Source organism: Dipodomys merriami, unplaced genomic scaffold (genome assembly GCF_024711535.1).
Source record: "Dipodomys merriami isolate MVZ:Mamm:240054 unplaced genomic scaffold, mDipMer1.0.p SCAF_142, whole genome shotgun sequence".
Classification (NCBI taxonomy): Eukaryota; Metazoa; Chordata; class Mammalia; order Rodentia; family Heteromyidae; genus Dipodomys; species Dipodomys merriami.
The window spans coordinates 2,393,649-2,409,521 of NW_027202738.1; the positions used below are offsets into that span (position 1 = coordinate 2,393,649).

At 51.5% G+C, this 15,873-nt stretch overlaps 1 protein-coding gene across 2 annotated transcripts; it reads left to right on the forward strand.

The window, feature by feature from the left end:
* Positions 1-1,539: 1,539 nt before the first annotated feature.
* LOC138826402 (serine/threonine-protein phosphatase PP1-gamma catalytic subunit) lies at positions 1,540-15,873 on the forward strand. 2 transcript variants are annotated; one of them, XM_070021537.1, is made up of 8 exons: positions 1,540-1,802; positions 10,101-10,232; positions 10,976-11,206; positions 12,250-12,354; positions 13,228-13,451; positions 13,663-13,797; positions 14,576-14,636; positions 15,479-15,873. In XM_070021537.1, exons 1-8 carry the CDS (start codon positions 1,748-1,750, stop codon positions 15,547-15,549), a joined length of 1,014 nt encoding a protein of 337 aa, XP_069877638.1. In that variant the 5' UTR covers positions 1,540-1,747; the 3' UTR covers positions 15,550-15,873. The 2 variants fall into 2 exon arrangements, with proteins under 2 accessions (XP_069877638.1, XP_069877640.1); XM_070021539.1 differs by lacking the exon at positions 15,479-15,873 and adding an exon at positions 15,098-15,400.

Genomic DNA, 15,873 nt, shown 5'->3' on the forward strand with positions numbered 1-15,873 from the left:
CCTGAGGCCCTGGGTTCGATTCCTCAGCACCACATAAGCAAAAAGAAAAAAGCCGGAAGTGGCGCTGTGGCTCAAGTGGTAGAGTGATAGCCTTGAGCTAAAGAGCTGAGGGACAGCACCCAGGCCCAGAGTTCAGACCCCACGACCGGACCCCCCCAAAAAAAAAAAAAAAGAAAAAAGCCAGAAGTGATGCTATAGCTCAAGTGGTAGAGCGCTAGCCTTGAGCTGAAGAGCTGATGGACAGCGCCCAGGCCCAGAGTTCGGGCCCGACTACCGGATCCCCCCCCCCAAAAAAAAAAGTCTCATGGACTTTCCTGCTCAAGCTAGCTTTGAACCATGATCCTCAGATCTCAGCCTCCTGAGTAGCTAGGATTACAGGCATGAGCCTCCAGTGCCCAGCCAAGATAGGTTGTTTTAGTTGTTGTTTTTTGAAACTGCATCTGTGTGGGGCTGGGAAGGTGGCTCAAGTGGTAGAGTGCTTGCCTTGCATGCATGAGGCCCTGGGTTTGATTCCTCAGCACCACATAAGAAAAAAGAAAAAAGCTGGAAGTGGCGCTGTGGCTCAAGTGGTAGAGCGCTAGCCTTGAGCTGAAGAGCTGAGGGACAGCACCCAGGCCCAGAGTTCAGGTCCCATGACCGACCCAAAAAACAAAAACAAAAAAACAAAAAAACACAAAAAAACATCATCTGTGTTCAACCTAGATGTTGCCCTCTGTCACAGGCTCTCTTTTAAGGGTCACAGGCTATCTCTTTTAAAGCCACAGGGAGTAGATGTCAGGGGGAAGTGAGTATCTTTAGTTCCAATAATTGCCCACCAGGCTGGGGGGGGGAGGAATCAGAGGATTATATAACTCCCCAAGTTCATGGAGAATAACCCCAAAATACGGATGACCTGGGGAAGGGGGATTCCTTCCTCCAAAGTCAAGTTGCAGAAGAGCTCACAGACAAAAATAATAGTAAAACACCAAAACCACACACCCACCGTTCCCGTGTATCGGTATTTTGGCTCATCTGTGTGTGTGTGTTTTGGGGGGAAAGGTCCTCTTTCCCTTCCTAAGTCGTCAATTTAATCTTGCTCGCCGGTCCCCAGTCCCAGCAGAACTGCATCCGAAACGAGGCCCTCTACCTGCCTCAGTTCCTTTCCGTCCCCAGCCCAGATCTCCGGAGTCCCTGGTTGGCTCCCGCGTGGCCAGGTCTGCAAACCCGGGACTTCCGCGGACGGCACGCGGCGGAGGCTGCAAGTCCCAGGGCCGCACGGCCGCGCAGCCGCGCCCGCTGCGTGGGCCGACTCCCGCCGGCAACTTCGCAACTCTCGCTCGGGCCGGCGGCCTATTTGCTCGACTCGCTTGGCGGAAGGATCCCGCGCGCGGACGTGATGACGCTCCAGAGCCCCCGCCCCTTCCGCGCAAGGCCCCGCCCTCCGTCGAACTCAGGCCCCGCCCCCTCCCGCGCGCCTTTCGGCCCATAAAGAAGTCCCGGCCCGGCCGCCGCACTCCCCCGCGCGCATCCGTGCGCCGCCCGAGGCTGGCTGAGGGGTCGGCGGCCATTTTGTTCTTCTCGTGGTTCCAGTAGGGATCGAAGGAGGAAGCAGTGAGCGGGGCGGCTGGGGGGGGGAACCCGCCGCGGCTGCTGCCACCGCCGCCACCACCGCCCCTGTGCTCGTGGCGTGGCGGAGGAGGCGTGAGTCCCGGGCGCGAGCCGGCGGCGGCGGCGCCGCTGCTGCGGGAGGGCCGGCGGCGGGAAGGCGATGGCGGATATCGACAAACTCAACATCGACAGCATCATCCAACGGCTGCTGGAAGGTGAGGGGCGGGGCGGGGGCTCGCGGGCGGGGGCGGGGGGCGGTTGGGCCGCGGGGGCCGCGCGCCCGCCGCCGCCGCCGCCGCCGTCCGGGCTCCGCTCATTCATTGCACGGGGCCGCGTCCTCCCCGCCGGCCCCGGGATTTGAAATCTCCTCTCCCGCCCTCCGCGCCGCCCCGCCGGTCCCGGGCTGGGGGGGGTCCCGCTGCAGCCCCCGGCGCCCGGCGCGGCCCCTCGGGGTTCCGGCCCCGCCGCCTCCGTGTTTACGTTCGCGGCGGTCGGCGGGTCGGGGACCCGTTTCCGGGCGACGAACGACGGCGTGTCCGCGGGAGCTGAACCCGGATCCGGCCGGGTCCCCGTCCCGCCGGCTCCCCGGGGCCGGCCTCTGCGTCCAGCGCTCGTGGCGCCGAGCCGGCCGGGTCCGGCGCGCCGCGCCCCGCAGCCCGGCGACGCGGTGCCGGTCCCGTGGGAGCGAGCCCGGTCTCAGGGCTCAAGGTCACACACCGGGTGACCCTCGGGCGCGAAAGCCGCCGGCCGGGAGCGCCCGCGCCGCCCCGTGTGGAAGGAAGGAACCGAGGAGCTCAGGGGCCGAGGCCATGAGCCGAGAGCGAGCGCTTGGCGGGGCAGCGGGCTCGCAGGAGCGAGTCTGGACGGGCGGCTCCGGGCTCGAGCGGGCTCCCGAGGCCTTCGGAAAGTGGGGGCGGCAGCCCCGGTCCGGACTTGGGCGCCTGGCGGGTATCCCTCCTGGACGCAGCCCGTGAGCCTCGTCATCGGAAGTAAGTCATTCCAGTGAAACTGAACGAGCGCGTCCTTTCCTCAGTTTCCCCCACTTAGACTGCCCCGAAGGACACCCCCCCCCACTGCCAGTGAGGGCCCCTGGGGCGCTCGTACAAAAAACTGTGGCTGCCTGCTGGGGTGGGAAGCCTGCGCCTCGCTCGGGGCCTGCTCGTTTTAGTTAATACTGGGCTTCGTACGGGCAGCATCGATCTGAGACTGACTCAGGCAGCTTGCCTGAGAGGAGATTGTGATTTAAACGCTGTGGTTCTAAAGTTAATTTGTTAACTTCATTAAATATGTTTGTTCTCTAAGTGTGAGTGCGTGCGTGCACAGGGCAGGAGAGGCTACACTAGAATCGGCCCGTTTCCCAGCGGGAACCCGAGGACCTGGGACTTAGACTGGGGACATAACAGCTCTCAGGTCACCAAGTCTCCTTAACTTGAGTTTCCTCTGCTGTATCACATCGCAGCTTTTGTTATTTTTAATCCTTACAATTGTGCTGAGGAATCGACCTGCTAAACTTGGCGTGTCCATCATTTCTTACGGTTCCTCCTCACAATTTCATGTGCTTGAACACCAGGCTTTTGTGTTTCATTTGGCACTGAAGTGGATGAATGAAGCCACACTCTTACATCTTTGGGATGAGGCTAGCCACATAATACATGAACTCAGATCCTTTTTTAATGTGTTATAAGATTGTTCTTTTAAGCTTGAGGGCTGTGTGAGCCGGTTGCGGGGCTGCAGGCCAGTTGGGCATGGGCAGCTCCGAGGTGCGTCTTCTTGGGGAAGGCAGCACCCTGGCCGACCCAGGCAGGGACCGCGCCAGCTTCATGTTTCATTCAGGCTCTGCTCCCTAATGACAAAAACTCCATGTATAGGTGTGAGCTGCACCGTGAAAGTGAGGAGATGTAGGCAATGGTAAAGTTGGTCCGTCAGTGGTGTGAGCACCTGGAAATGTCTCAGCGAGTGGGGTCGGCTGCTTCATCTGTGCGGGGAGACGGCCACCGTAAGGCCGTGTGGCCCTCCGAGAAGTTGCTGTGACCTGTGCAGCTGCCTCACCTGTGCCACTTTGCCCTCGGTGATGAAGGCTGCTTCTGAAGGTGGTGTTGAGGAAGTCATTCCAAAATGGTTTGGGCATGTTTGTGTCGAGTTTTGGAAAGCAGCAGTCCCTGCTGAGGACGGGGCCGGAGTCTGGAGTCTCTGGTTTACGCTACTGTCCTGTCCAACAGTGTCGCCCTGAAGCTGCGTGGCCACTTGCCTGTCAGTGCTGGGAGCAGGGGTGAAATGCTCACAGCATGCATTTGTGTCTGGGGAGAGGCACAAGAGTCAGACCTCAGATGTGGAATCAACATGGTCAGTACTCAGCTGCCCAGCGGCAGGAGTCAGTGAAGAGGTTCTGTGACCTGTGGTGACCTAGCCTGCAAAAGTCACCTGCAGAAGCTGTCCATCTGATGAGGACTTCCTCATCCTTGTTACACAGCCCTGTGAACAGCATGAAATGCTTCATAGACGAAACCCAAATGCCTTCCTCAAGACAGAAAAGGAAAGCCCAGCCCCAGTGACTCAAGCTGAAGTCCTAGCTGCTCTGGAGGCTGAGATTTGAGGATCATACATGGTTCCAAGCTTCCAAGCAGCCAGCGCAGGAGTCTGTGAGACTTTTTTGTTTTTGTTTTTTTGTCAGTCATGAGGTTTGAACTCTGGGCCTGGGTGCTGTCCCTTAGTTCTTTAGCTCAAGGTGAGTGCTCTGCCTCTTGAGCCATAGTGCCACTTCAGGTTTTCTGGTGGTTTGATAAGAGTCTCATGGACTTTCCTGCCCGGGTTAGCTTTGAACCTTGATCCTCAGATCTCAGCCTCCTGAGTAGCTAGGATGACAGATGTGAGCCACCAGTGCCTGGCTTCTGTGACACTCTTATCTCCAACAAACTACTCAGAAAAAGCCAGAATTGGTGCCATGGCTCAAGTGGAAGAGCGCTAATCTTGGGCACAAAGAGGCCTGTCTGGAACAGCCCAGGATCTTAGTTCAAGCCCTAGGACTGACCCTCCCCCCTCCAAAAAAAAAAAAAAGGCAAGGGAGAGGAAAGATTACATTTCCTTGGAGCTGGAATTGTGGAGAAAAATTTAGGTATTGGGATTAAAGCTCTGGCAAGCATGAAGGAAAGATGATTGATGGATGTCTTGATTCATCTGACATCCCTCTTCTGGAAAGAGTCTCTGTCACCTTGTCAAGGCTGGAAAACTGCACGCAGGGTCAGAGGAAGAGTGTGCTCCAGCATTTTATCAAAACGGTGTTTGTGGGGAATTAATTAAGCATCTAGCGCATTAAGCGCTTGCTAGAGCACTGGCAGTGTTGGGCATCTGCACGCTGATTGCTGCCTTTGAGGATGCCGTGAGGGCCGCACTCTACCTGGCACCAGCACTGCACTCAGGTGCTGTGGCGTACCTGAGTGGTGTACCACAACCACCTGCTGTGGTTGTGGTGGAAGGCTATGTAGTGTGCTGAAGAAACCAAATAAGCCTGAATTTGGGGCTCTCGCTCTGGCTTAGGCTATCCCCTTCCTAGAGCTTTTGCTGGTTAATTGGAGGTATGAGTCTAAGAGTCTCATGGGTTTTGTTTTTTTTTTTTCTGGCCAGTCCTGGGCCTTGAACTCAGGGCTGAGCTCTGTCCTTGAGCTTCTTTGGGCTCAAGGCCTAGTGCTCTACCACTTGAGTCACAGCACCACTTCCAGCTTTTTCTGTTTATGTGACATTGAGGAATGGAACCCAGGGCTTCATGCATGCCAGGCCAGCACTCTGCCACATTCCCAGTCCCGGGAAGATTTAATGTTGTAGATGTTAAATGAATTTTTTTCTTTAGGTGTAATGTGGCTTATTCTTCAGATTACCACCTAATTTAGTAGTGTTTTTTTTTGTTTGTTTGTTTGTTTCTGGTGGTGCTAGGATTTGAACTTAGGCCTCAAGCTTACTGAGACTTAGAGTCTACCTCCATGAGCCACGCTTCCAGCCCAGCATCTTACTGGTTTTGGAGAAAGGAGTGTTGGAGCATTTTCTGCCCAGGCTGCCTTCAAACCCTGGTCCTATGGCTCTCAGCCTCCTGAGTAGCTAGGATTATAGGTGTGAGCCACCAGTGCTCTGCTTAATAGGATTATTTTAAAGCAAAATCTGATTTATTTTTATACTGGTTGTGCCATTCTTAGGTTCTAGAACTTCATTTTAATTTAGCTGGAGCTTTTTTTGTTGTTTTTTTTTGGGGGGGGTTGGGGTTCGGTTGTGGGGCCTGAACTCTGGGCCTGGGTGCTGTCCCTCAGCTCTTCAGCTCAAGGCTAGCACTCTACCACTTGAGCCACAGCACCACTTCTGGCTTTTTTCTTTTTGCTTATATGGTGCTGAGGAATTGAACCCAGGGCCTCAGGCATGCAAGGCAAACGCTCTACCACTGAGCCACCTTCCCAGCCCCCAGCTGGAGCTTTTTTGTGTGTGTGCATGTAGTGCCTTTAATGTGACCTTCCAATGATGAAGGGTTTTTATGTGACCAGGAAAACGCTTCTTATCCTTAACCTCAGAATCACTTTAACTTTCTTCCATAGCTTTCCTCTTTTCTCTTGATGCTAGGCCTTAGGAGACGTTCTTACTGTTGGGTTGCACATGATCACTACTAAATTCTTTGTATATTTTGGAGAGGTGGTATGGGTGTTTGTACAATGTACTGGTGTTACTGCTTGGCCAGAGTGCAGACCAAATATACACATCCGGAACATGCTTTGCTGTCAGTGGCCATGGTGCATTTTCCCAAATCTGTTCTAAGCCAATAAGAAATATCTCACTAAGCCGGGTGCCGCAGGTGGCTTACACCTGTAATCCTAGCTATTCTGGAGGCTGATATCTGAAGATCATTGTTCAAAGCCAGCCTGGGCAGGAAAGTCCCTGAGACTCTTATCTCCAATAAATCACCAGAAAACCGGAGGTGGCGCTGTGGCTCAAGTGGCAGAGTGCACATCTTGAGCTGAAGAGCTGAGGGACAGCACAGGCCCAGAGTTCAAGCCCCACAACCTACCAAATAAAAGGAAAAGAAATACCTTACTAAAAAGTAGGTCTGTGCTATTTGAGTTTATCCACAGCCGCACACACCATTCCACACAGGCCTGCTCCCAGACTTCTGGGAGACGCTGCAGTGGCGTTGCGCACTGGACATTTGGGATGTGCTGGCGTTCAGTTACTGGTATGGTTTATGTTCGTTATCTGGACTGCTACTTAGAAAAGAGTCATGGATGACAATTTTGATTTTTCCCACCTGTGTCTGCTGTGGTGCACAGAACACGGTGCTAGCTTAGTCGTTTAGGTGAGTGGGTTTACACTCATGTGAAGAGCTGACTGGCACCTGTCTCTGCAGCTCACAGCCACACAAAGTGCAGACGCCCCCGTCCTGGTTGGGTTTCAGCGGTGTTGAAGGAATTGTCCGTAGGGCGGAGGTGCAGTCAGTTGTGGGTAGAAATGGCATTTTTAACAGCTGCCATGGCCTGGTGTGTCCTGAATACTGCTTATTCCCCACTCGCTCCCCTCATTCCTCCCCCACTCCTGGAAAGGAGAGGGGAGGAGAGGGGAAGGGGAAAGGGAAGGGGAGTAAAGTCGGGTCTCTGCACGCTGCAGCCCTTAATGCCTCCATGTTGAAAGGATGGACAAGGCTTCCGTGCCTCGGTCACTTTGCTTAGGGAGCAGGACTGCTGGGTTTTGTGGTGTTTTCGGACAAGTCCCAAGGCTGGAGCCATGCCTGGCCGCCTGGGAGGCTCTGACTTTGGCCTCCAGCCTCCCTGATGGGAGGGAAGCGCCTGGCGGTGAGAAGGCCATGCTGAGTCCTTAGCACGGGTTCAAGAAGTATGCCGATGAACTGTCAGGAGAATGGCGCTGTTGTTTGGGGGTTTCATGTTGCTAGTTCTGGGTCTGAACTCAGAATTACATGCTTGTGCAACAGTTACTCTGCCACTTGAACCATGCCTCCAGCTTGGCTTTTTACTAGTTATTTTGTGAAGATGGAGTCCTGTGGACTTTTTCTGCCTAGCTTGGCCTTGAACCACTGTCCTCCAGATCTCAGCCTCCTGATTAGCCAGGCTTACGAGCTTGAGTGGCTGATACCCAGGTAGGAATAGGATTTTATTTTATTTATATATATATATATATATTTTTTTTTTTTTTTTTTTTTTTTTTTTTGTCGGTCATGGGGCTTGAACTGTGGGCCTGGGTGCTGGCCCTCAGCTCTTCAGCTCAAGGTGAGTGCTCTACCACTTGAGCCACAGCACCACTTCCGGTTTTCTGGTGGTTAATTGGAGATGAATCTCACAGACTTTCCTGCCTGGACTGGCTTTGAACTGTGATCCTCAGATCTCAGCCTTCAGAGTAGCTAGGATTACAGTGGTGAGCCACTGGCGCCCAGCTAGGAATAGGATTTTTGTTAGAAAAAAACTCTGGCCAGGGGCTGGGAAGGTGACTCCGTGGTAGAGCGCTTGCCTTGCATGCCTGAGGCCCTGGGTTCGATTTCTCAGCACCACATAAGCAAAAAGAAAAAAAGCTGGAAGTGGCGCTGTGGCTCAAGTGGTAGAGCGCTAGCCTTGAGCTGAAGAGCTGAGGGACAATGCCCAGGTCAAGAGTTCAGGTCCCACGACCGGACCCCCCCCCCCAAAAAAAAAAAAAAAAAAGCAAAAAAAAAAAAAAACGGGCTGGAAATTGGCTCAGTGGTAGAGCACTTGCCTTGCATGCAAAAGGGCCTGGGTTCAATTCCTCAGCACCACATAAGCAAAAAGAAAAAAGCCGGAAGTGGCGCTGTGGCTCAAGTGGTTGAGTGCTAGCCTTGAGCTGAAGAGCTGAGGGACAGCACCCAGGCCCACAAAAACAAAAAAAACTCTGGCCAGAGCTGGGCACCAGTGACTCGCCTGTTATCCTGCCCACTCAGTAGGAGGCTGAGATCCGAGGATCACAGTTCAAAGTTAGCCTAGGCAGAAAGGTCTGTGAGATTCTTGCCTCTAATAAACTATTCAGAAAAAGCCAGAAGCGGCGTTGTGGCTCAGGTGGTAGAATACTAGACTTGAGCACAGAGAGGCTCGGGGACAGCACCCAGGCTCTGAGTTCAAGCCCTCAGACCGGGAAAAACAACAACAAAAACACCTTTGGCCATGCCAGGTGGCACATGCCTATAATCTCAACCTTTGGAGGCTGAGACAGGAGGATTTTGAGATCCGGATACATCTGGGCATCATAGCAAGATCTTGTCTCAAGAAGAAAAGAAACAGCATAGTTAATTATCCAACTATGTCTGTTTAATCTGATGACATTGATTTACTACAATAGCATTCATAGGAATAGGACAGTAAGCTCACTGTCTATATAGGTATAAACCCAGTGTTACAAAAACACTTTCTGAGAGGACTTAAGAATAGGTACCTGGTTTACAGGTAGAAAACCCTGCTGAAGAGGATTCAGACTGAAACTGGAAGCTTTTTAGGAGGGCCTTCTACCCAAGAATAAATTTCCCTACTGGGCAGTCTGCCGAGGTTTCTAGCTAGCGTGTGGAATCGCCAGTGTTGGGGTTTCCTGGCCAGTGGAGCGAGTCCCCCCATTCTTCTCCGGGCGAGCTTCTGTAGTGCCAGTGTGCGCCTGTGTTTTCTGACCAAAGATTTTGTGGTTGGTCAGTTGCTGTTGTATTTGGAACGTGTGCATCTGTTTCATACTTCCAGATTATCATTGCATTGTTTTTGTTTCATAATGTTTTGATAAATAAAAACTGTTCATCTTTTGGCCTGGCTATATATTTTTAGGTCAAAAGTAGTGAATTGCCTGAAGTTATGTAGAACCAATCCAAAAACCTGGGCATCTGGGCCTTGTCTCATTCTGTGCCTCAAGAGTTACAAGTGGGGGCTGGGAAGGTGGCTCAGTGGTAGAGCGCTTGCCTTGCATGCCTGAGGCCCTGGGTTCGATTCCTCAGCACCACATAAGCAAAAAGAAAAAAGCCGGAAGTGACGTTGTGGCTCAAGTGGTAGAGTGCTAGCCTTGAGCTGAAGAGCTGAAGGACAGCGCCCAGGCCCAGAGTTCAGGCCCCACGACCGGACCCCCTCCAAAAAAAAAAAAAAAAAGTTACAAGTGATGCTGGGCGTCAAGTGGCTCCGGGTATCTGTGGCCACACAGATCCTAGCTATTCAGGAGGCTGAGAGGATGGCGGTTCAAAGCCAGCCTGGGCAGGAAAGTCCGTGAGACTTATCTCCAATGATAAACCAGAAATCTGGAAGTGGTGCTGTGGCTCAAGTGGTAGAGCACTAGCCTTGAGCTGAAGAGCTGAGGGACAGCGCCCAGGCCCAGAGTTCAAGCTCTAGGACTAGCAAAAGAAAAAGAAGAAATCTCCCACTATGTGAATGCCAACCCGCTTGTGACCCTTGAGAAGAGAAAGGTGAGGGCAGAAAGTGCCTGGGCTGTGCCGCAGCCCCGCCCCCGCTGCCTTGTCTTTGCTCAGCTGGGCTAATTGACACATTTCTCTCCTGCAGTGAGAGGGTCCAAGCCAGGTAAGAATGTCCAGCTGCAGGAGAATGAAATCAGAGGACTATGTTTGAAGTCCCGCGAGATCTTTCTCAGTCAGCCTATCCTACTAGAACTTGAAGCACCACTCAAAATATGTGGTAAGTTTTGACAGACTGAACTATCTTTGGTTGTGTGGCTGACAGGCCAATAAGTATGTGGGGCTCTTCATTCACCAGCAGAATCATTCCCGTGGATTGAATCTCGGAACGCCTGAAAGCTAACTTACACAGCAGCTTTAGAGTAAACGCCTCTACTGACCCCTCTGTGGTGTTGAGATTTTAAATAATTATTTTACTGGAGAGCTAAGATCGGAATATATTGGGATTGTGTTGAAGTTTAAACCTACCCTGGTGTTACACATGAGTGAAAGCTAGTACTTGACACTTGGTGCTCATGTGTCCTCCCACATCTGTGGAGTTGAAGCAGGTTCCTCTCTGTATAGACTGCAGAACCTGAACTGGCCTGGAGCGGTGCTGCGCACTCTCAGCCTCTTGCCCTGTGCGTTAGACACATCCTTGAAAGGGGAACTGCCAGCCGGGCACCACGGAGGCCACGTTTTCAATCTGTGGGGCCAGGGTGTGTGCCCCAGCTCCTGGGGATGGAGCTGCAAGGAAGAACTAGCAAAGCGCAGGCTGACACTGCTTCCCAGCATGGATGCCTAGCGCATGGGCTGGCTTCAGGACACCGTTGCTGCTTTTATTATGCTCAGCTGTGTGGAGTGGCATAGGATTGGAGTGTACTTCATGTTGGCTGTGAAATTGTTACAGGTCATTGCCATTGTGACAGTGAACCGAGCTGTAAGCGTGGGAGCACTGTCTCACGGAGTCTCGCCTCTCTCTAGGTGACATCCATGGGCAATACTATGATTTGCTTCGACTTTTTGAATATGGGGGCTTCCCACCAGAAAGCAACTATCTCTTTCTGGGGGACTACGTGGACAGGGGGAAGCAGTCCCTGGAGACGATCTGCCTCTTACTGGCCTACAAGATCAAGTACCCCGAGAACTTCTTTCTTCTCAGAGGCAACCACGAGTGCGCCAGCATCAATAGAATTTATGGGTTTTATGATGAATGTAAGTATTCCCTGCGTCCAAGGGAAGTGTGTGTGGGTGTGTGGGTGTATGGGCATGCGTGCGCGCGCGACTGTGCTCTTGCTATGTTTGTGACAGTGTTTAGATGCAGTTAGAAGTTCACGTCCTTCTTTTATTGACTTGCTTTTTTCTCCAGGGTTGCCTTTGCTGAGACACAGTGCAGGTGCTACTCTGGTGGTGGTGATTGAGGGGTGGCTTTGTGGAGGTCTCTGCAAAGTGCCGACTCACACAGAACTCACTCTTACAAAGAGTCTGAGTGAGAACTTACCTAGACACTGTGGTTCTCAACAGCTTTACGCAGAGAGATTTCACATAGCCCCGGTGTGCGCTCTGCGTCTACCGTGCTTTTCCTAAAGGAAAGTGCTTCCAATACCTGTCAGAGTGGCCTGGCTTCTGGCACATTGATACTAAGGAGGAAAGGCATTTACTTTTCTTAAACATGCTGAGTAGAGAAAGAAAAATGATGTTTAAAATTAATTTTTAAATTACATGTAATCCGTGGCCCCATTTTGGATATCAAGATAAGTGTACTCTGTTAGTCCCCTTTGACTGGAGAATAGCATCTGAGCATGTGCGCCAAGCATGTGCGGTGTTAAGTGGTCTGTGTCTGCTGGTGCTCACTGCCTGGCCGGAAGCTCCCAGCTTAGGGCGGACCCAGTGGGCATGAGCTCTTCTGTTTCCTTGGGGAGAAAACGGCGGCGCATAATTACCTTAGAAATAGGAAGCTTTAGGTTCGTGCTAGATTTTAGACAGATTTGGTGCTACAACAATTGGAATCTGATGGTAATTCCTAATCATCTTAGCGAGAATTCTTACACACGTGCGGGACATTTGAAAATATTCCATGTAAAGATGGGAATCAGACATCTCTGCCTCCCAAGCACCCACCTTCAGTCCCCTCCAGGAGATTTTGAAGAAGACATAGTTTTGTTGACTTGAAAGATAATCAAAATCTTGCTTTTAGAGCAACTTGTCGAATGTGAAACTGCAGAAGAGACACTTCTAACCATCCTAAATGTTCACAGGTAAAAGAAGATACAACATTAAACTATGGAAGACTTTCACAGACTGTTTTAACTGCTTGCCAATAGCAGCCATCGTGGATGAGAAAATATTCTGCTGTCATGGGGGTATGTGGCTGGCTGTCATCAGGAGTCTTCCTGATGGTGGGGCTGGCGTCTGGGAGCCGCCTGGGGTGACCGCCTTCATCAGCACTGTGTATAGCCCGACCATCCAGATAGAGGTCTGGAGGAAACGCATTTGTGGCAAGGAACTGTAGACAGTGACAGTGTGATTTGAAAATAGAGCAGAAAGTGCTCTTAAATATAAAATGAGCCATGCTTAACCTGCTGAGCCATAGATCCTTTTGAATACTGAAAGTATAACTCTTCCTTTGATCTGTTTTTGATCCTCTGACTTGGGAGTCTGAGTTTCTTTGCTTTGCTTGGTGTGTGAAGCCATTAAAATAGCGTCAGAGAAGATTCAAAGAGCCAGCCGAAGATGGTGCTTTAATGAAGGCAAGAGAGCAGCCAGGGCTGGCCAGGTGGCTCAGTGTAGAGTGCTCGCCTAGCATGCATGAAGCCCTGGGTTCTATTCCTCAGTACCACAGGAAAATGCCAGAAGTGGTGCTGTGGCTAGAGTGCTATCCTTGAGCACAGAGAGAGGCTCAGGAACAGAGCCCAGGCCCTGAGTTCAAGCTCCAGGACTGGAGCCATGTGCTGGCTGGTCAGAGCGCGGTGGTCTGTGTGCACCCTGCACTGCACCTTAGGGTGTGCATTGCGGCCTGACCTGGGAACGGGGTCAGTGCCCCTGGTCACTCGGTTTAATCACCATACCGTGATGCTGAATACCAAAGCCCCTGTTTCTGTGTATTTCATGTATGGCAAGCTCTGTCGTGTGTTGCTTTAACCCAGGCCAGCCTAGCCATAGGCGTCGGTGTCGGTGTCCGAGGGAGCTGTGGAAGGCCACTGGGCTGCTCCTTCAGTGTTTCCCTTCTTCCGCAGGTTTATCACCAGATCTTCAATCTATGGAGCAGATTCGGCGAATTATGCGACCAACTGATGTGCCTGATCAAGGTCTTCTTTGTGATCTTTTGTGGTCTGACCCCGATAAAGATGTCTTAGGCTGGGGTGAAAATGACAGAGGCGTGTCCTTCACGTTTGGTGCAGAAGTGGTTGCCAAATTCCTCCATAAGCATGATTTGGACCTTATTTGTAGAGCCCATCAGGTATTGGTTTTGAATTTTGCGTGTTCACCTTCGCGCGTGTGTGAGCCCGACCCTCCCTGTGGTGTGGTGGGTAGGTATTGCTTCCTCAGCAGAAGTCGGTCTCTGCAGCGACCTGCAGGGCAGCGGCAGCGGCAGCGGGAGCCGGCAGCCGGCGAGGGCTTTGCTTGGCCAAATGTGCGTCTGCTCACGCTGAAAAACCTTTCTCTCTAAGGTGGTTGAAGACGGATATGAATTTTTTGCGAAGAGGCAGTTGGTCACTCTGTTCTCTGCACCAAATTACTGTGGAGAGTTTGACAATGCGGGGGCCATGATGAGCGTGGACGAGACGCTGATGTGTTCCTTCCAGGTAGGCGCCAGCCCCTCCCCGCGGCCCAGCCTGCTCTTGTCTTCAGCCACCTTTCTAGACCTTTCTCCCAGTGTTGAATTTAACTTGCCCATTTATTAAACAAGTAAACGTTCCTTGTACTTAGAACTTTGTTTCCTCTAACTAAAACTGTGACTGTAATGTTGAGCTGAAATTAAAGAGCTGCTTGTGTGTGCCAGCCATGCGTGTGGGCCTGCGTGCCTGGAGTGCCGTGTGGTAAAGTGGCGCCATCAGCTTCTCTCCAAGCTGTGTGGGGCTCCCTGGCCCTGTTGTCCACCTCCACAGGGCGAAAGCATTAGCTCCGCCCACATCTGCTTGGGAGGAACATGGTGGGGCGGCCGCTGAGAGCCCGCAGCAGCTACCAGTTGAGTGGACTGGACCCATTGGACCCATTCTGCTAGCATGAGCTTACCTAGGGTGCTCACAGCTCCGGGCGCTGCAAGGACCCCACATGCGCCACACTCCCTGTGGGTCCTGGGGACTGCTGTTCCGAAGGACTGCCCACTTGGGTGAGGAGCAGCACTCGTGTGTACGTGTGTGTACGTGTGTACGTGTACGCACGCACATATGTATGCATGTGTACATGTGCATTTGTCCCATTGCTGATAGCACCCAGATGTCCCATGTGGGCTTGGCCTGCCGGTGGAGCTGCTGAAAATGGCCAGAACCTTTCTAAGCAAAAGATATGTGAGTGAGAATGTAAAACCTTCAAGATTGGGAGTTGAGCATATTTCCTAAAATGCCTTTGTCATCTTCGCAGATTTTAAAGCCTGCAGAGAAAAAGAAGCCGAATGCCACGAGACCTGTCACGCCACCCCGCGGTATGATCACAAAGCAAGCAAAGAAATAGTGTCGCCCTGCCACGCGGTCAGGACTTGTACCATAGAGTTATAGATAGCCTTCATTTTTCAGACTGCGCGTGCGTGCCGGTCAGCCTGCTCAGATAGACCTGTGCTGTGGGCCCTCCCCTCTTCGACTTAAGGATGGCATTTGCTGGTTATAACAGCAAATGAAAGAAAAATGATTTTGTTTTTAAATACCCTATTCCTTTTGCAAACAACGTTAATGATGTGTTAGAGCTGTACACCCCAGGACAGTTTATCCTGTCAGAGGAGTAAGTGTACAATTGATTTTTTTTAATTCAGTGCAAACCATGAAATAGTGTAAATGCTCGTTTTCTTTAGGATATAAAGAGCCCTAGGGTGCTCTGAGTCTGTACATGTTACTGTCATGAAATGCATACTGTTGATATAAACCACTGTGAACATTTTTTTATTTTCAGATTTTGTTTGAAAGGGATTGCTTTCTCTCCTTGTCTTGTCCTGTGCACCGGAGTCCCCTAGCTCTGACAGTAGGAGTGCCCTGCACCTCCAGCCCCTCTGCTAGGGTGTGCGTTACTAAAGCACAGCCCTCCTGTACTCCTCTTGACAACTGAAGCCATTCTTTAAATGCCTGGGACTTGGAAAGCCAAAGCCTCCGCCCCTCAGCACGGGGCGTGCGGGAGGAGGGAGCGCCCGCAGCCACCCCCCCGCCCGGGCCCAGAGAGGCTTTGGGTTTTGAATAGCAGTTAGTAATAGAGTACTGTTTAAGCTATTAATGATTAAAGTTAATAACATTTTGTACGATTTCCATATAGTCTATTCATTAAGTAATCTTTTTACAGTTGGATCAGGCCTGAACCCGTCCATTCAGAAAGCTTCAAATTATAGAAACAATACTGTTCTATACGAGTGACCGATTATGCTTTCTTTGGCCTACATTCTTTATCCTTCGGTGAAGTTGAGGCTTGTCAGTCAGAACAAAGGAACTAACTTGCTGTCCACCAGTTTATACAGAACTCACAGTGTCTATGACTTTTTTAAACTAAGATCTGTTAAAAAGAAATCTGTTTCAACAGATGACCATGTACAATACCATGTGATAAAAATTGAGACTTATTAAATGGCGAACTTGTTAAATCTTCTCAGTCAGTGTCTATTTATCAGCACAATACACACAGGACCACTGCTGATGGCGCATTGAATAGATTTTAATGAATAAATCGTTCTGGAAACCACA

Bases quoted from the DNA above. Each gene is read 5' to 3' on its own strand.
- LOC138826402 (XM_070021537.1), top strand. From the start codon at position 1,748: ATGGCGGATATCGACAAACTCAACATCGACAGCATCATCCAACGGCTG. The intron at 10,233-10,975 runs GTAAGTTTTGAC...GCCTCTCTCTAG, and splicing joins AGCACCACTCAAAATATGTG to GTGACATCCATGGGCAATAC. The intron at 11,207-12,249 runs GTAAGTATTCCC...AAATGTTCACAG, and splicing joins TTATGGGTTTTATGATGAAT to GTAAAAGAAGATACAACATT.